Raw genomic sequence first — 19,975 nt, 5'->3', positions numbered from 1 at the left:
AATTACTATGCCTTCCAATAACAAATGGGAAACACAAAGACCTCATGATGCACAACTCTATCACTAAAACTCAAATGCATCTGCCTAAAATCTCCACAACCTCATGTTGCAGTTATTCTTAGATTCACTTAAATGATGAAATTTTACCTCAACTTCTGCTTGTTGCCTTGCTAGAGTGATGTTAAAAATATCCAAGGCCTTTTCAAATTCCTAGAAAGAAGGCGAGAGATTATTTTTTTCCAATTTCATTTGGTTACATTTCATGGCTCAGTTTTACGGGGAATGACAGTAAACAACTTTCAGTGCATGTTAATTTGCTCAAGCTGAAAACTTAAATCTAGTACGTTTATTAATACTACTCACAGGAAAAGGTACTGATGAAGTTGCAAGTTTGGGCACTGGAAGTTTAACTTAGTACTGACTTATGAACATGCAAACACTTAAGTTTAGGCAAACAGCAAGGAGAATGGTATTTATGCCTTTAATGGAAAAAAAAGGCTAACCTCCAATAATTTTAAGATTTCTTCATTAGGTTTTTTTGATGTTATCTTTGTTTTATACATCTCTTTATAGCTCTTCACTTGTTTCCTATGATGCCGAATATGTTCCCATGACCACATCTGGAGCTTAGGTTGAACATTTACTTCAAGGATGCCGTAAATAACGTATTTCCACCTAAAGCAAAGACAAATGAAGGATAGTTTGCATTTATTTTTGTGTATTTAACAGACACCTAGACCTATGCAGACTCCCACTAAATACAACTTCAAGCTGTAAAAAGTGAAATCCCTTTTCTAATAATCACACTTCTGATCAACAGAGGAACCCAAGGAATTTTATTTTTCTCTACAAAGTTGACTGATTTCTATTTCATAACATTAAAAAGCAACCTTCTACAAAAAATGGCCACGAATATGTGTGTGTGAATAATCAAAGCATATTTGTATGGAATTTTCTGAGAAGAATCAAATCTCTGCCAACTATGTTGACAATGTTTGTCTATTTGCAGATAACAGCTATATACTTGTAATAGTACCTAACATATAACACAGTGTCCTTCATTAAAACAGAGTTAGGATATTAAAATCCAATCAACTTCAGTTTCTGATAATGATCTTTAAGGAAGTAAATGAAGGCTTTCAAATATCATGTTCTCGCCCTTGGTTTGAGATCCTCACCATTTTTTTTTAAACACTCCTAGTTTCAGAATAACAAAGAAAACCAAAAGAGAAGACTTAGTTTCTTTCAGAAGGAAATGAGCTCTAATCTCCTCAGGTAAGAAACAATCACTTGGCAATTATTTCAAATTAATAACTAACAAATTGTTTACAAAGTCTGAGACAGCCTACCATGTCTTGGCATTGTTGTGCAATGGAACATCAGGTCTGTACTTCCTATATGGCAGATTTCGAGTCATCATATCAATAGACTCAAGAAGCTCCATAACACTGAAGTACTAAAAACAACAACAACAACAAAAATCAAACTGTTATCTTTCTGAGAACAATGTGAAGCAAGCTTTTCTTTAAAAATAAAATAATTTACAAAGAAAAACAAGACTAAGTAAATCGATTTTCTGTTTATTAGAAAAATCTCAGACTGCTTTTCTTATTCTTGCAAACTAACATTTTTACCACATTACATCTAACTTCAGAAAAATAGTTTATACCTGTGGCTTGTTGAATTCAACAGTTATATCCTGTAAATTTACATTTAAATCCATTTTTGGTGAGGAAAAGTCAACATCAGATCGAGGATTCATAAGGAGTTTGGCTCTAGCTGAAATTGGGCGGAATACTAAAAAACATAAGTTGACATATTTAAGACATATTATTTAAGACTGCTATAAATGATACATAATGCTTATCAGAGCTAAAGTTATGACAGATTATTAATTTTAAAATCCTAGACTTCATCAGCATATCTTTAAATGTAATACAATCTACACTCAATTACCAGTTTCATTCTGGCAACATCTGTGGAATAAATCCAAGCCCAAACAAGCATGAAAAAAATTAATATGGATCCCAGATAAAACAAATCACATCACATGAAAAAATATTGAGAGCAGAAAGTTTTTATCTGTTCCCCAATTCAGCAATATCAGGCATTCAAAGCCATGTCTAGATGAGCATTTCCACTGTTTCAGCAACTGATCTAAGAATAATAATACATGTATTACATGAAGTTGTGTAAATACTATTTTTACCAAATAAAATATCTTTGATTTCAACAGAAATACTGATAGACCATCTACACAGCAAATATTCTAAATTCATCAAGAGGTTCATACAAATGGAAACAGACATTTTTGCAAGATGAAACCATGTTTACAACAATTCGTTTTGTTTCATTTTAAGCCCTGTATTTCTTGAAGCTTAGTTTACTTTTAGCTGCACATCTTATATGGTAGCATTTCTATTCATTTTCTCCCTGTATTTAGCTTACTAATCTTTATTTTTCATCCTCCTATGTGTAAGTATTATGTTTGCATTTGGATCAAATTACAAAAGCTTTAGACAACTGATGCTGTTTAAACTTATTTTCTTGTAAAAAAAGAGTCAAAACTAACAACTGGAAAAAAACAGATAACAAATCAGAAGAAATTCCTAAATAGTTCCCTGGCAAAGCAGGTCTCTGTCAAAGCAAGAGACATAGAAGGCTTCCCTTTCAGGCAAAAGCAGCAATAAAACCCGATAAACCTAACAGTGCCCTTTTAAGCCATGGCTATAGTGAACTGAGGACTTGCTTGCTAAAGAACAAGGCACTTCAAAGGCCATTCTGTCTTGTAAACAGTTACTAACAATAACACAGATTCACATGAAAAATAAAACCCATGTATTTTCCACACAATGAAAAGTAAATAATCACCATGTTTGACTGGACCCAATGCAACTTTGGGACTAAAGTAAGCAACACTTGAAGCAATATAATGTGAAATATAGCAACTGTAAAAAGTAAAATAAAAATGTTGATGTTTCAAAGTTTCACAATTACTGTTTCCACCTCTAATGAAAAAAGATACACTTCACATAAGGCAGGTGACACCTCAAAAACATTAGTCTATTACTCAAACCAATCTGATTCAAAAGACATACATGATGCACATATTATTGCTAAACTTCTTAAAATAATGAATTATCAATGAACGTGAACAAGGAGGATTTATGTATGATATTTCATTAGAATGATATATGATTCAAGACTCATATTTTAATGAAAGCCTTTCTAAGGCTACATATAGGGTACCGTATTCACTGTCACAGAGACAGATGTTCCTGCCAAAGAACTAAACTGCACTCCTTACTAAGATTCCTGAGTTAACAGCCAAAGTAGCGACCTCTGAGAGGCACTAAGAATTAGAAGCAAGGTATACATGCATTATTACAAATAAAGTACCACTTACCAAAATCATAACCTTCTGGAATCACATTGTGGCTGGCAACTCCATGTTTTAAGTTAACCTACATACACCATGGAGTTAAAAACAAGTTGTGTTTTTATTTCATCATAAAATTTTAAAATATAAAATGTTAGCCTTTTAATACAGATTTCATATAATCCCTCTGATAGACAGTCTAAATCAAAATACTCATCTATGTTTTAAACAGCACGAGACTTCTATTTTTAGCTGATAAAAATCACTGAATAGTGAGATTACCACATATTGTGTGTAATTTTTGTAACTGGCAACAGACAATTTTTATTGGTTTTTTTTTTTTACTTCCTCAGATGGGTGTTGTACTTCCATCATGTAAAAATCTTAAAATTTACTGGTTTTCCTAAAGAAGCTATTAGTATCAAGACAATTCTTGAGGACACTGATTAATATAAATGGAAGCAGAAATGAAGGTAAAGCATGCTCTATACTTCACAATATGAACTACAATACTAGATACATTATCTCATGCTTTCCTTACCAATGATTCATCACTACCACCATGGTAGAACATCTCTGATTTCACATTCCAGTAAGCAAAAAGGTTATCCAGTCGTACAAGCTGAAAATACAACAGAACATATGTATTAACACCTACAAATTTTAGATTCATAATTTGGATTTCATAAAGTGTTGATGAATTAAATATTCAGAACATCCCCTGAACACTCCGCAATCTTTTGTTTTAGAGCCCATACAGATGTTTTCTTGATCTTACTTTCTATGGAAGGAACTCTAATTTAGCTTATTTTAGTAACAATTATTTCTTTATCATACAGTTTATATTGTACCTTGTAGAACAACTTGGCAGTTTCATCATGTAAACATGGATTCCAATTCTGATCTGAGGTCTGGAATGAAATTTAAAGAAAGTTATTCCAGTACCTGTAATACATCAACATATTATCATCACCAACAACAAAGCAGGAAAAAGAGAGGAATATCATCATAATTAAACCACTCTGGAAATAATAGAACCTCACCTTCTGATTTAAGATGATTAAAACATTCTTTTAAGTGGAAACTTGCTAAGGCTACTTACCCCCCCAAAAAAATACACACAGGTAACCACCATGACTGCCAGATTACACATAAAAACCAAAAGATTCTTTAAAGTTCTGTTTTCAGTAGTGCAATTCTTTTCCTTTACACTAATGCTATGTTTTGGCAGGTTCTTTGGAAAGAGATAAACAATGGACTAGAATATTTTTGTAATTCTAGCATTTTAGAGTGAGCCCAAAAGAAATACTATATGCTATTAAAGTTTTTCAAGAGTGAAATAATATTTTTTTTCTATTCACTATGCAAAACTGTTTAAAGGAAGGGGCTGGCAAATACCTGTTAATGTGCTGGGAACAAGCACTCATAAGACAACTTAGTTCAAGAAAGTAACATTTACTTAAGTCATTTCATCAGTTACATAGCAAAAACTACTGAATCTGAGCAACTTGGCAGAACAAGTATATTGCTGCTACAAGGCAGTCTTCTAGAAAAAGATATAAAAAAGTATATAGTCTATGATGACTACTATTAGTACTTCAAAGTGGAGCTTGCAGATCAAAGAACTGAGCTCCAGTTTGAAATAAGATGCCACCCTCTTTCTCCTTTTTCTCCCTTCCCCAGTCTCAACTAATGACTTTCTTTCACAGTGGTCAAGGCAGTTTCAGTAAAATATTCATAGACTCTGAAAAACCCAAAACCTGGTATTCGGCAAAAATAAAGTGCAGCAGGCAGAAAAATAATAATTTAACCCAAAAGTCTGTTTTAATGCCAGCACTCAACCTTTAATGGCACCCCACCACAACATTAATGCTGGACTTGATAAACCAAGTAGTTACTGTTGTGGATTGCTCATGATTACAGGCAAACTTTCATTAGATATTATGACACCACAATAGTACACAAAAATGTAACTTTCAACATTTTTAAGATGAAAAATAAAATTACCTGCAAACTTAGGTTCTGAAGTGAAATCCCAAATGACAAGGGGTTATTCCTATTTGTGATCTAGCAGAGCAGGGGGAAAATACCAAAAAAGGATTACCTTATGCTCTAAGTTTAGATTTGGAAGTAAACAGACAACAATTAAATATATATATATATATATATATATATATATATATATATATATATCTCACAGATCTGACAATTATATCTTATTTTGCCTGACACATGCTTGTAAATATCTTCATGCTTCTGTGCAAGCTTTTAATCAGTCTTCATTTATAAGGTGTTCTGAGGTTTTTTTTTAAGACTATGAAATTCCCAGAACTTTACTAGGATTCTCTTGACAGGGAAAGCAACTAGAAGAAATGAAATCAGACGGGTTCCTAATTTCATGTTAGAGTGCACAACCTCTTATGCTGAGACATACAAAATACTTACATCATCTTCATAGCGAATATGGATGTTGGAAATTTTCACCTGAAGATTTTTGATAACCTGAGTGACTAGTTTTTCCACAAAAGTGTCTTGTTTCTCTTCTTTTGCTTTATCTAAGTTAAAGGAAAATAATATTTTGTTTGCATTAAAGCACTTTAAAAAATACATTAGAGAAAACAAAAACATAAGTTTGTATGACAGATATTTAAATATCCATATAATCCATGAAAATTATGGTCAGACTAGACAGTTTTCAGCTTTTATTATCTCCAACCTGAAGAATCAGGTTTTTCAAAAATATGACTTGTACCCACTGATACTCAAGGTGGCCAATACATATTTCTTGAAAGTATCAGAAGTTAAATTCAAGATTATGAGACTTTACATGTATGAAAAAACAAATTAAACAGAATCTTTAAAAAGGTGTAATTCTTTACTACTAGAAACAAAGTTAAACTGTTTCTTACGAAAGCAGAGGAAAATAACATCAGGCAACATATGACATAAGCAATAGTTCAAAAGCCTCATCAGATCACATCAAAGCTTGAACCTTTTGATTTTCAGAATGCTTGCTCTGTAGTATTGATGGCAGCAACACCTAAAAATCTGTGACTAATAGATTTTTAAGTATCAAGAGGAAAACAGGAATCTAAAACACTTTGAGCGACAAATTAAAAGAAAGAAATAGCATTATTTTCATTACCTTTTCCCACTCTTACCTTGGTTAGCTATTTTCTGCTTTGCTTCCTCTATTCTTTGTAATTCCCTTTGTCTTGCTTCCAAGAACTGCCTGGCTTCTTTTTCAGCATCATATTTTACACCTAAATAGACAATGTAAAAAGGTATGATACAAAAAAATAAACATATTTTTAGAAGTTGCTGTTTCAAAAGCAGTAATTTTCATGGTTTGTTAATAGCTGCATAAGGTCAAAAAAATTAGATGACTAAATGTAAACTACTGAAAGACACCCCATTCCCATTATCTAACTGCATTTGCTAGGACTATTTATCAGACAAAAAGTTCATGAAAGCAGAATCAACCCATTCCAGATTCCTTTGAAATCACATCAATCTATATTCGCTTTTTCCTCTACATTAACTTACTGGCTGTAGGCACAATAAGCAAATAAACTCCATCAAGAACTGCCTCAACAGGCTGAGTATAAAGGTTTTGCCATGGAATCTGTAAGTTAAGTTGACCTACAAACACAAAAGAAAAAGGTTGAGATACACAGTTAAACAGTTGACTGGAAAATAAAAATATTTAAAAGGTAATTGACATTTAACCGCAAAATCTCTGAACAATTTCTTTACTGGCCAGAAAAAAACAATGCAATTGAGGCACATGTCCTTTAGGTTATTTGTATACACAGGACAAAAATGAACATGTGGCAAGTTTTTGCATGAGCAGAACTATTAAGTATACAGGTGCTCTCTTTTTTCCCCTTGAATTACATTTCTTCTTCGTAACAGCAACCTCTCCCTCCTTGCAAACCTAATGCAGCATCCTCATAAACAAAGCATGGGCAACTCCTATATGATCAGCCAGCTAAATACTCCCCAATACATATTTTTCTTTATTTTTCTGTGGAAGAGACTCTTCAAGTAGTGTGTATGTTCTGTAAACATGGGGAGTGTGAGGTTACAGAGTCTCTGACTCTTCACAAAAGTACTAATTTTAATGAACTATGAAATCAGTCAGAGAAAACACATACTTCCAGGGTAGATTAAAGGAAATATAATGGCTTTAGACTTAGTCTGATTTAAAAAAACATTAACTTTTACAAAACAACCCACTTGCAATGAGAGAACTTCCCATATTAACAAAAATAGGGAAGCAGGATAGAAAAGGAAGTGGAAGGCAAAATCCTTCTAAGGGATGAGAACTAGCCCTGCTCAGTTGCTCATCTTTGCTGTCTTGGGTTCTTATTAATATTAAGCTGATTAGACAGGACCCCAGTATATTTTAACTTTGCAACCTCAGCTTAAGAAAATGAGCTGCTTCAAACATTTTTGCTTCAGAAGAAACAAACATCAGAGTGTACAAAGCATTCAAATCAAGGAAACATGGTAAATTACTTGCTCAGCATGCCTAGGGTGACTTGGAAGGAAAAGCAGTATGTTTACTCCTGCATGAGTGTATGGTGAAATGCAACTTACCAATATGTCCCGCTATAACTTTAAATGGCACATCCAGCTGACTCTGAAAAAAAGTGTTTTAGAACATTAAAGCTCATTTCAGCAACTTGTGAAATGTTCCCATATTAGAAAAAAAAAGATGATAACCTTAAAGCTAACAAGTTTATCTTTCAACCACTGAAAAAAAACCAATATAATGGCACAAGTAAGCCATCTGTTTGCTTTGGACCTCAATACATTCTTTCAGCTATTCAGGGTTTGGTTTTGAAGAAAAATAAAGCTATAAATGAAGCCAGCATACACCTTCACCTTTAAATTTAATCTCAAATTAATTAGGTAATCCAGACAAGTGGAGAGGAAAAAAAAAAACAATAAGTTTACATTTAAAATACAGTGTACCTTAAATATGACCCAAAAAAACCACAAAGCCCAAAAGTTCAAGAATCATTTTTGCAATAATTTTATTTTCACTAACTTACCAGTGCATTTTCTTTTATTTCGAGATTCTTAAGTGCTACGGCTCCTAAAAAATAAGAAGCCAATAAGTAAAACTATAATAAGCAAAGTAGTTGTGGTCCTCACTAAACATCCCAAAGCCTGAGTCATTCGTCCCTGACCTGTGGTACTTCAACTATTTGCTGTAAAAGATACCCACAACCTGAACCTCAAATATCCATGAAAGATTACTAAGAACACACTGTTCATTCATGCTATAAAATAGTACCTGCTATTTTGTTATGGAGTTTGCATGTCCACAGGAAAAAAAACCTAAGATTCGTACAAACATTGGAAACTACTGTCACATTTTGTTAGGACACATTTTTAATTTAAAAGTTTGCTTCTGCTCCCTGTGCTTGTGGAAATCTAGCAACATTAAATTTAGGGTGAATTTTTAGCTCTCAAAAGATCTTACATTTGCAAGACGTATTTATAGGCTTATAAAAATTCACAGGAAGCATTTCAGTAAATCTAATTTTTTAAATGTCTACAGGTTACAATAATTCCATACCCTGTAAACACAGAAAATTTGAATTTGTAAGATTTGATTTTACAACATACTTGGCATCAGACACTTGCCATACAAAACGAACATTAGAAGGGACCAGGAACCTCATGACATGCACACACTCCAAAGCAATGTCTTCTGCAAATTCTACAAGAAGGATGGAACACCTGCAATGGTTACCTTCAAATTAGTTGTATAGTGTTAACATATGAACATGGAACAGACACCTTATACAGTTTAGCAGTGACATAAATGAGATTCAGGAAACCACAAGCAGATTACAGCCCTGGAAATGAATACAGCTTGAGATTGCAAAAGAAGATTTGATTGACCCAATAATGCTTTCCTTTGGGGGACACAAGTTAGAAACAGCCAAACACAGGGGCAGACAGGAGCTCCAACTGCAAGGAATATCCTTGCCATTGTACAGTGTTGATGGCATTAGACTAATGTTCAAAGTATCACCAATATTGTGAAACCAGACCCTAATCTCAAATATACATTTATTATAACAGTTGGTTCAGGTTGTTGAACTGCTGTGGAATCGCTGATCAGGTAATCTATCCATCTTGTAGTACTCATAAAATACTACAGAGTTTTTAATTATTTAATTTATTCATTTCAACAATCTATTATCACTTTATAGCAGAATCTTCAGACAAATACTATATGCAGAAGGTATTTTTTGAGAGCTAGTGATTCTGCTATTAAGTCTTACAACACACCTATACTGTACAAGAACATTGGGGGGGGGGAGAAACAGAAGAAAAAAAAAATCAAAGGATTTCCAGCAGTAGTCTGTAACTACCCTAGTAACTACAACTAGCCTACATAGTTTGTAGGTAATAACAAGATGACAAGCTTCATATACCATTAGGTTAAACTCTAAATTTACACCTTGAAAGAGCTGATCCTGCACAGACCATTTTAACACTCATTAGAGAAAGTTTCATTATATGGGAGACACCAAAAAAAAAAGGGGGGGGGGGGGGGGGAGAAGCCATTTGCTTTTCTAAGATGACATCACTAATTATAACTGTATTCATGGCAAGTAATTCTAATTGTATGCAGAGCAAATGTTCAGGTTTATAACCAAGTTACAATGCATGGCATGCAATTTTTGCACATCAGTTGAGCCACAGTAAAAAAAGTTCACAGGCAAACTCTAAAAGTGACCCACAAAGCAGTTTAACTGAGTTTGGTTCCTTCACTTTCATTGTCAGCTAAGCAAACATCACCTTATTTATCAAGGGTTTGGCACATGTCACATTACAGCGGAGGCACTGTAACTTAAGCTGCAATAATTTGGCAACCCTAATGCTTCCGAAAACAAGGTACTGTAAAATGAGTAAGGATTATTATCTCAAGCATTCACAAACAACATTTTGTTGTAGAGAACTACAGCTCATTTTAGCTGAGCACGTTGTTAATGGCAGAGAATAAACATAGTATCAATAGTGTTTCAAACAAGGCAACTTTGACAATTCTACATGGAATGTTGGGAGTGGGAAGTTGGGCAAACAACTATTCAACATTTTTCCTATACTTATGGTTTTACAATTAGTAAGTTTAAAGGTTTCAGCTAAAATCATTAGAAGAGGTAGAAACCAGGAAAACTTCAATCATCTCAATTTTCATACAAAACTACTGAAACACATTCAATAAAATATCAGTTTACTTACAAAAACCTCCATTGCGAGACTAACCACAGTGAATAGATTATCAAAACATATCAAAGGCTCCTACTGAAGCACTGTATTTTATATATGCACCCAACCCTTCCTTTTCCTATACTTGAGATGGAATGCAAAAATGATCGACTAAACATTCCTGCAAGTAAACATGAACTATTTGCAAAGTTAACATACCTCACTGGCGACCAATTCTAACACTCACTATTTGAAATGCAGTAACTGACCATGTCAGTATCTTCTTTCATTGCCAAAATTCAACCCTTGCAAATAGAAGTGGAAAAAATCAGGGAACAAAGGCCTGTTACAGGACATAACACAGCTACTTTTTTTTACTACAATTTTACTGTCTTGGAGCACTGCCAATGGATTTTAATTGCAAGAATTTCAAAATGCATTAAGATATGGTTGTTCGGCTTTGTGGGGTTTTGGGTAGAGGGATGTCGTTCCCCCTTGGGGGCAATTGCATCTTTCCTTATTTTGACAACATAAATGCAGCCAGATAAAAGCCCATTCGATGGATTTAAAAATGCCCAACTAAGCAACCTTGAAAACTGTATGGAGTGGTATAAATATCTAGGATTAAATATGCAGCCAAAACAATAATAAAAACCAGGACGTTTATAAACACCTATAGCACAGTCTAGGAATTATGTAGGCTATATTATAAAGCAGATTCTTAGTGTTAGTGATCTCTGGACATTGTAAATAATTGAACAAAATCAAACATTTGTCAATATGGAACAAACAGGTTTGTAGTTTCAATTTTCGGTACTCAAAATAACTTCATGAATTTCCTTGCATGAGCTAACATCTACTACCAAGGACTTGGCTGAAAAGAACATATCTATAAAATAAAATAACACTCAGTAAACAATTTGACCAAAGAGGCTTAACTGAAGTTGCTACAGATGTCAACAAGAGCTGAAGAGAGGGAAGAATATTAATCCATATAAAAACCTGCAGATTTAACCTATGTATTAATCCCATCTCTGCTGTCTTGTAAATAAGAACAGGGCAGAAAGAGTGAGGGAGCAGAGAAAGCAGGTGAGAGAGAGATGAAAGATGACAGGCATCAGAAACTGGAAATACCTCAGCTGGTATTTGACCAGTACCAAACACTTCCTCTGTCATGGTTTAAGCCCAGCTGGTAACTCAGAATCACGTAGCCGCTCACTCCCCCCATTCCTTCCCCTCGCTCCCAGAGGGATAGGAAGGAGAACTGAAAGAATATAAATCCCATGGGTTGAGATAAGAACAGTCCAGTAACTAAGGTATAATACCGAACTATTACTACTAATAATAATGATAGAGGAAATAACAAGGGGAGAGAATACAAAACTAAGAGGGGAAAAGGAAAGAAACAAAAAACACAAGTGATGCACAATACAGCTGCTCACCACCCGCCGACCAATAGCCAGCCTGACCTGCACAGTGAGTGATCTGGGCCTTTCAGGTAACTCCCTCCAGTTTATATAATAGGCGTTACATGCTGCGGTATCGAATAATCCTTTGGCTAGTTAGGGTCAGGTGTCCTGCTTTCTCCCAGGTTCTCAAGCTCCTCTTCATTGTCAGAACATGAGACTGAAAGTCCTTGATCAGAGTAAACATTACTTAGCAAGAACTAAAAACATTGGTGTTATCAGCACTGTCCTCAGACTTAAGTCAAAAACTCAGCAGTGCATCAGCTACTAAGAAGGAGAAGAATAACTACTCCAGCTGAACCAGGACACCCATTCACATATTTTAACATAAATTCTTCTTTTTAGCAACAGCATTATCAGCTTCTGAACCCCTTTGGTTACTTCATACAAATTGCTGCTTTTGCCCTTCCTTTGTGCTCTTAATTTTTTCCTCTTTAAAAAGAACACCTTCTGGAGACAGGCTCTAAGTTTTTGAGGATGACAGTGCCTGCCAAATACCCACTCTATTGACATCTACTGTAAAATAGGTCAGGAAAGACAGCACAAAGTACTAGATATTCTTCATTCCTCAATAAATTCAAATTGTTAGCATGTAGGGGATGGATTGCACCCACTACTATATACTTGCTCTGCTATATCTGAACACGGTATGCAAAAGTAGTCATCTTTATTATAATAGAGTGCTTGTGTGCTCACAAATGTGTCAATTATCTGCCTGTATCATCCTACTAACATAGCTTCCCCGTAAGAGACACCAGCTATTCAAATAACAAGTTGTATTAAGTAAGATACGCTTGAGACATTACCTAATAAATAGGTGTGCCAAGTCAACTGAGAATTAGGTATTTTAAAGGACAGTATAGATGGTCTGACCATGACACGGAATGAAAAAGTTATTTAGGCCCAGTCAAAAGAAAATAGCAACATGGTGAAACAGATGATCTCTCACTCTGTTTGGAAACCTCAGCATCACTTCACTTCTCAGAAATAACTGCCATTACTTTAATAATTTCTTTGGGTATTGAAATAGAACTTTATTAGGTCTAGAGCATGCAAAAATATGTAACTTGTCTGGATACTTCTCTAACCCGTTTACCTAAGCCAAGTACTTAGACATTTGTTAACACAGCTTATTGAAACTATCAAAGTAAGAAGAAGTATAAAACACTATCTTTCCCAGCATCAGCCATTAAATAATTATCCTTGATGACTGCCTAGCACAGTAGCTTTTTATTCTGCTTCATATTAACAGAATTCCTAAGGAAAAAATAATAAGCTTTTGTTTTCTGTTCCATTGTTTTCTGAGGCTTGGCCTTTCCAATATTGGCCTTACCTATTCAAAGTACCTTTTTTACTTGCATAGGCTCTCATATGTCCTCCCTTTTGCATTGCCTTTTGAATTTCAAGTTATTCAGTTCTTGCAAATCTCTCAGCCATGACTCTCTTTCCAGACATCACATCTTTCTTTAGTATTGAGACAGTCTGCATTTTTATCCTTCAATCTGAGATTGGGGTTTTTTTTAAGAGGCAAAAAAAATAAGTGCTCATGTATGCTGTTTGGAGCAGTTTCATCACACAACTTTACTACACAGATTGAATCTGGATAGATTTAATGTGGCATGATGAATTCTCTTATTATGCAAAACTAAAAAGCTTGTTCATTAAAAAGTCACTACTAAAGCTCCCAAACTTGCAGAAGCCGAAACTATATAACGTTAGTTTTAATCCATATAACCAGAATCTACCAACAGGTTACCACTCTTGATTTAAACATGTTAGGTATGAAATACCACAAAGACATAATCTGTTCCAGCATCTAAAAAAACTCCCTTGGTTATTTAATCATTCAGAAAAAAAAAAAACCAAAAACAAAACCAACAAACTTTTAAAATTTAAGATACAGATTTATAGTACATACGCAGTGCTACAGCATCCAAAAAGCACTGGCCATTTGTTATAGAAAGAAAACTTCCCTTTTAATTGCTATCAAAATATTTAATTGATTTAGGACAAGACTACAGGATTTATGTAAAATTTAGCAAGTTTATGACACAAAGACAAGTACTGTATAAAAGCACAGAGCTGTTAATGGAAATGAGTTGAGAGAGTGCAGGCAAGCACAAAAATGTATTAAGTTTACACAAAATACAAAGACAAAAAATAGTAATATTTTATTAAAATGATAATAATAATTTAGTTCCATATTTTCAGTAATTAGGAAGACAATAAAATTATCAGTAGCATCTAGATGCACTAAACTTAGGGATCTACTAATCAGTGAGGGCCTCCATATAAATACAGCAGTCTACTGCTATTACTGCTGTTACTGCCTTTGAGATAGAGGCATGCAATTTTTTAGTCCTCCAAGATCTTTGGAATGAAACAAAACACATTGTTTGAAATGAAACATTAAATACAGTTTAAGTTGCAAATGCAAGTGAAAGCATCATGCAGTAGATGAGATAAAAATAAACCTCTACAGGTGATCCTTCACCAATGCTACAGAGTTAGGCATCTCAGAGCAAGATGTAGCTTCATATATCAATTTTCATGCAAAGCAAGTGCACAGACTAAGTAGAGAAAAACTAATGTTTTCTCTAGTACAAAGGCACCATTCTGTAGAAAAAGGAATTTAAAGAAAAAATATACTAAAGCCTCTAAAATATCAAAACTACTTGAAGAAATAATACGAGCGCAAAATTAAGTTCCACATAGATAAAAAACACTAACAACCCAATATTAACACTCTACAGTTAAAATTAGTGAGAACTATTTAGGATTTTTTTTTTTTTTATTTTAAGTGAGAGAGCTAATGTGCATCTAGCCTGTTAAGAGTTGCCTCGTAGAACCATAACCTGCCAAGAGTAACCACCAGCAATCTACAGCACTGGAAGAATAAGGTTTTACCTCTTTGCAATGTCTAAACATTACCCAAAATATTTAAATGTTCCATATCTTAAAGTTCCTTTCTCCAGAGAGGTACAGAGGTCAGCCTAGGGTGGTGCTGCCAGCTTTATAGCATTAGTGCCATCTTGATTATTATTAGACAAAGCTGCAAGTGTGAAGCTGCTCTTCTTATACTGATACCAGGTCTGAACAATAGCAACAGCAAGAAAGATGGAGGGAGGGAGGACTATTTATTCTATAATTCTATTCCCTGCCCATGGCAGGGGGTTGCAACTAGATGATCCTTTCCAACCCTAACCATTCTATGATTCTGTTTTACATTATCTTGCTTGCCTTTCTTGAAATGAAAGAAACTATCATAACTTAAGAACAAATTATTCATTTGATACTGCATCATACAGCAAAAGTGCAACTCGCTACTTTCAAATAAGACACACACCACACACAGTATATAACACATCAATGCTACACTGGGCTTTCCTGTTACAGATCAAGGTCTACTACTTTTTCTCCAGCAGTTACATGTGCTGTCACAGTGTTACAACTCCATACAGAGACTGAACTTCACAAAGATCCCAAAAATTCCCTAACTGAACGAAAATTACAGCAGAGATAAAACCAAACAAGGACACCATTTCAGAAAACAGATGCATGAAACAAAAATGTATAAGATGCAAAAAAAATCTGATTCATAAACATGAGTACCTAAGACTGGAATTGTACCTTGAACATGCTTCACGCCTACAGACGTATGTACACATATGTTAAATAAAATTAAAAAAAAAGTAAATGTGCACTTCTGCTTTGCTGATGCTGCAGACACCCAGAATGCACATTCAAAACCCATCCAGGAGTGGTCACTGCATACGCATCTGTCAATTGCGTGGGTCTTACTCTTCTTAAGCTGCCTTACTTTGCCCAGACATACTGGAAGGAGAGATCTTTGTTGCTGTTTTCTTGTGCTTACGTTACTAAAGGGACCTCCACAGAACAGAATACTTCCCCTCCTTCAGAACTGGCATACTAACTGCAATTCTACAGACTATTCTACTCGCCTAGCACGGCTGGTCATAGCCTCTGCAAACACCTAAGACAGTCACCATTCCTGATACTTCAACGCTAAAAATGACAAATATTCTAGACCTACTGATGACAGAACCAAGAATGGAATGTCACTGCTGTTCGCAGAGAGGCTGCTCGCTTCCACCGGCACACCACCGATACTAAAATGTTATCAAAACCCCGTTTGTTTTCAGTTTCTTATTTCCCGATAGGGAAAAAAGTCGGTCCGGTTTGGCGCTCAGCAAGGCCGAGTAAGACTCCCTGCCCAGCCCTCCCCTAACTTTTCCGCGACTGCCTTGAGCGCCGCTCGGACCGACACCCGCAACCTTCCCCCCTAGGGTACGACCCAGCCAGGCGAAGGCAGCTGGGGCAGCTCCACGAGGAAGAATTGATCGCAAGCCGGCATTCACACACCCTCAGCGCTTCCCCCGCCCGCTGCAGCGCCTCCCGGCCTCTCCCCGCTGCCGCACCCGGCTCCTCCACGCCCCCCGCGGACACTTCCCTGCCGCCCGCCCCCACAACTATTTTTAAGCTGCCGAGCAGGTGGAGCGGCGGCGGAGCTGCGGGCAGTCAGCCCAGCGCGGTGGCGGGGCGGCATCGCCCGCTCCGGCCCGATCGGCCCCGACGCTCAGGGACCACGACCTCGGCCTCCTCCCTGCGGGAGCGGGCGGGCACCTGACCGAGGGTGCCGAAGGCGAAGGCGGCGGGCGGGCAGGCTGCTCCCCAGCGAGGAAGGGCCAGGCGGCGCGTTCCCCCGCGGCGTGACAGCCCCCTACCTCCCCAGATGCCCAGCTTCAGCTGGGAGCTGTCCAGATTCACCACGTAGTCGCCGAGGAAACGGTTCAGGACGTCCACGACCAGCGACTCAAACACCATCCTGTCACCCGCTGCCGCATCGGCGGCTGCAAGAGCAGCGCTACACCCCCAACCTCACCTCCTACCCGACCACTGCCCCTCCCCCAGCCCGAGGGGATGGCGCTGGCAGCCCCGCCCCGCCCTCCCCCGCATGCGCCTTGGGCCGCTCTCTGTCGCGCAGGCGCGGTAGCTTGAAGCCGGCTGCAGGCAGGGAAGGGAGGGGTGCGTTGCGCCAGCGGAGGGGCGGGGCCGAGGTGGAGCTAGGGGAGAGAGAGGGGAGCAGGTTGAGCGGGAAAATCAGCCTCTAGATGTGCCTACGGTCGGCCCGAGCGCCCCGCGGTGGTTGCGCACTGGCCGACAGCTCCTGCCCATGTTTAGGATGTCATCAGCTGGTCCAAGGGGTTCAAATGTTATGGCCTTTACCATTTTTTTTAATATGTTTTTTTCCCTGGCTTAAGCCAATGTAGAAATTACTGCAACACTCAGCTGACTGAATTACTGTCGACGACACCAAGCTGTGTGGTGCAGTCGACACACTGGAAGAAAGGAATGCCATCCAGAAGGACCTTGAGAAGCACAAGAGGTGGCCAATGCCAACCTCATGAAGTTCAACAAGGTCAAGTACAAGGTCCTGCAACTGGGCTGGGGCAGCCTCAGGCACAGCAGCAGGTTGGGCAGAGAACTAATGAAAGCAGTGCTGGGGAGAAGGACTTGGGGGTGTTGGCTGAAGAGAAGCTCAACATGAGCTGGCTTGAGTGTGAAACCAACCGTACCCTGGGCTGCATCAAAAGGAGCATGGCCTGCTGGTCAAAGGAGGTGATCCTGCCCCTCTGCTCTGCTCTCATGAAAACCCATGTGCAGTACTGTGTTCAGCTCTGGGATCCCCAACACAAGAGGGACATGAACCTGCTTGAGCAAGTCCAGAGCAGGGCCACAAAAATCCTCCGAGGGCTGGAATATCTCTGCTATGGAGACAGGCTGAGAGAGTTGGGCTTCCTCAGCCTGGAGAAGAGAAGGCTTTGGGAAGACCTTAGAGCAGTGTCCAGGACCTAAAGGGTACCTACAGGAAATCTGGAAAAGGACTTTTTATAGAGTCATGTCGTGACAGGGCAAGGGGGAATGGCTTTAAACTGACAGAGGGGAGGTTTAGATTAGACATTAGGAAAAAAATTCTTCACTGAGAGTGGTGAGACACTGGCACAGGTTGCCCAGAGAAGTTGTGGCTGCCCCATCTCCGGAAGTGTTTAAGGCCAGGCTGGAGGGGACTTTGAGCAACCTGGTCTGATGTGCATCCCTGCCCATGGCAGCAGGGTTGGAACTAGATGGTCTTTAAGGTCCTTTCCAACCCTATCCATTCTATAATTCTGTTATTAGCATAATGACTAAACCAAGTTGAATTTTGGTAGTTCTCCAAAGAGCTTTACTCTCACACCACTGGGATGTGGTGAATCAAACTGCAAAATCTGGGTCATGTTTGCCTGACTGTATGCCAGTGCCTCCTACTCTCACAAGGTTCTTGTTCTGTCAAACAGCCACAGTGCATTTCTTTGATGATGACAGGAATAAAATAATTTATATCCAACTTGTTCCTGGAACTGCAAGAATTAGGTCTTAAATTAAGTTAAAAAGTTTCATTGATAAGCAAAACCCCTGAGGTTTTACAGCATGCAGTATTGGGTTTTCATGGCCCATTTGTGGGGACAGAGGGCAGCATTTCTTAGACTGGGTACTGCCCTGTGCCAGACAGTCCATTTGTACCAGCTCAAAAAACCCTGCTCCAGAGCACAGTTGGGCCTCTCAGCAATGCTTGTGGCACCTCTGTGGTAACGTATTTAAGAAAGGGTAAAAATTGCTGCAGAGCAGCTGTGAGTGAGAGGAGTGAGAAAAACATGGGAGAAGCAGCCCTGCAGACACCAGGGTGAGTGCAGAAGGAGGGGAGGATGTGCTGCAGGCACCAGAGCGCAAATTCCCCTGCAGACCATGGAGATCCACGCTGGAGCAGGTATCTACCTGCAGCCCATGGAGAACCCACACTGGAGCAGGTGGATGTGCCCCACGGGAAGCAGCAGCCCGTGGAGGAGTGGTTTTCTGTCATGACCTTGTGGCCATAGTTAGAAGTCTGAAACATCTGCAGACTTACAAAGGCAAGAGAGTTCAGAAGAAATCTGAGCAGTGGTCACACAGAGGTCAGGATGGCAGATCATCAGGTCATCTTCAGTGTACAGGGCTGTCCTCTGGTACAGGACAATCACAGCCAGCCTTCTCAGTCACGTACTAAGGGTTCAGGAAAGTAAACTTGCCCATAGAGGAAATAAATGGAAGATGGTTTTGCTTGGTTTTGTTTTCAAAACCTTCTAATTTCCAGGGTCTAATGAAATCATATAACTTTAGGCCTATTGATTCCATGTATTTTCATGTACATAAATATGAAAATTTTCATGCTTGTTTCTTTGATGCTGCAGGTAGTGCTTTCACAATGGCTTTGGCTCAAAACAGCAAGAGAGGTGGTGAATTAAAACAGGGAGGACTGTGAACCTCATTTAGTGTGTCACCAAACCCCACCAAACATTGAACTCTGTCAATCTTACAGGGATGTCAAAATGTATGAACTATTTCATAAACCATTTTAGAATGCATTCATAGCTACAGTAAAGCCACACATCACAGGGATGCTTTATTTCTAAGTTTTTCAGAGACACATGGTTTTGAGTCTTCTTTGGAATCAGCTGAATCATGCTGGAACAATGTTTGCTCTAGTTACACAACCTTTCCTGAGGACAAGACGAAATACATGTAAGTCCTAAACTACTTTAATTATACATACAGCAATGTACTAACTGCTATAAAATATAATAAGCTTACTCAGTAAATCCATAGTACTGAGTCTAAACTCTTCAAAACTAGAAGAGTCTAAACACTCCTGAATTTTACATCTGTTCATGATACACAATAAAACTCCAAGGTCTGCTTATCAATAAAACATTTCATCTCTATTTTAAATCCAGTTCTTGCAGCTGTAGCAACGAACTAGAGAGTAATTGCATTCTTCCTGCCATCATCAATGAAATGT

At 37.8% G+C, this 19,975-nt stretch overlaps 1 protein-coding gene across 7 annotated transcripts in view; it reads right to left on the bottom strand.

The window, feature by feature from the left end:
- The window catches only part of VPS13A (vacuolar protein sorting 13 homolog A), a 103,407-nt gene extending 86,460 nt beyond the window's left edge, over positions 1-16,947 (bottom strand). For all 7 annotated transcript variants that reach the window (XM_061370296.1, XM_061370298.1, XM_061370299.1 and 4 more), the window contains exons 1-14: positions 16,827-16,947; positions 8,440-8,483; positions 7,982-8,024; positions 6,926-7,021; positions 6,541-6,642; positions 5,825-5,934; positions 5,387-5,446; positions 4,231-4,290; positions 3,921-4,001; positions 3,407-3,464; positions 1,670-1,797; positions 1,350-1,456; positions 504-675; positions 148-210 (exon numbers count right to left, since the gene is read on the bottom strand). In XM_061370296.1, the coding sequence (XP_061226280.1) occupies positions 148-210; positions 504-675; positions 1,350-1,456; positions 1,670-1,797; positions 3,407-3,464; positions 3,921-4,001; positions 4,231-4,290; positions 5,387-5,446; positions 5,825-5,934; positions 6,541-6,642; positions 6,926-7,021; positions 7,982-8,024; positions 8,440-8,483; positions 16,827-16,926 (1,224 nt within the window). In that variant the 5' untranslated portion in view covers positions 16,927-16,947. The remainder of the gene's footprint in view (positions 1-147; positions 211-503; positions 676-1,349; positions 1,457-1,669; positions 1,798-3,406; positions 3,465-3,920; positions 4,002-4,230; positions 4,291-5,386; positions 5,447-5,824; positions 5,935-6,540; positions 6,643-6,925; positions 7,022-7,981; positions 8,025-8,439; positions 8,484-16,826) is intronic.
- Positions 16,948-19,975: the final 3,028 nt, after the last annotated feature.

This window comes from Neopsephotus bourkii, unplaced genomic scaffold (genome assembly GCF_033783945.1).
Source record: "Neopsephotus bourkii isolate Nb327-2 ecotype Australia unplaced genomic scaffold, CSIRO-AGI_Nbou_v1 NB_1535, whole genome shotgun sequence".
Lineage (NCBI taxonomy): Eukaryota > Metazoa > Chordata > Aves > Psittaciformes > Psittacidae > Neopsephotus > Neopsephotus bourkii.
This window is presented reverse-complemented; position numbering and strand designations above follow the sequence as displayed.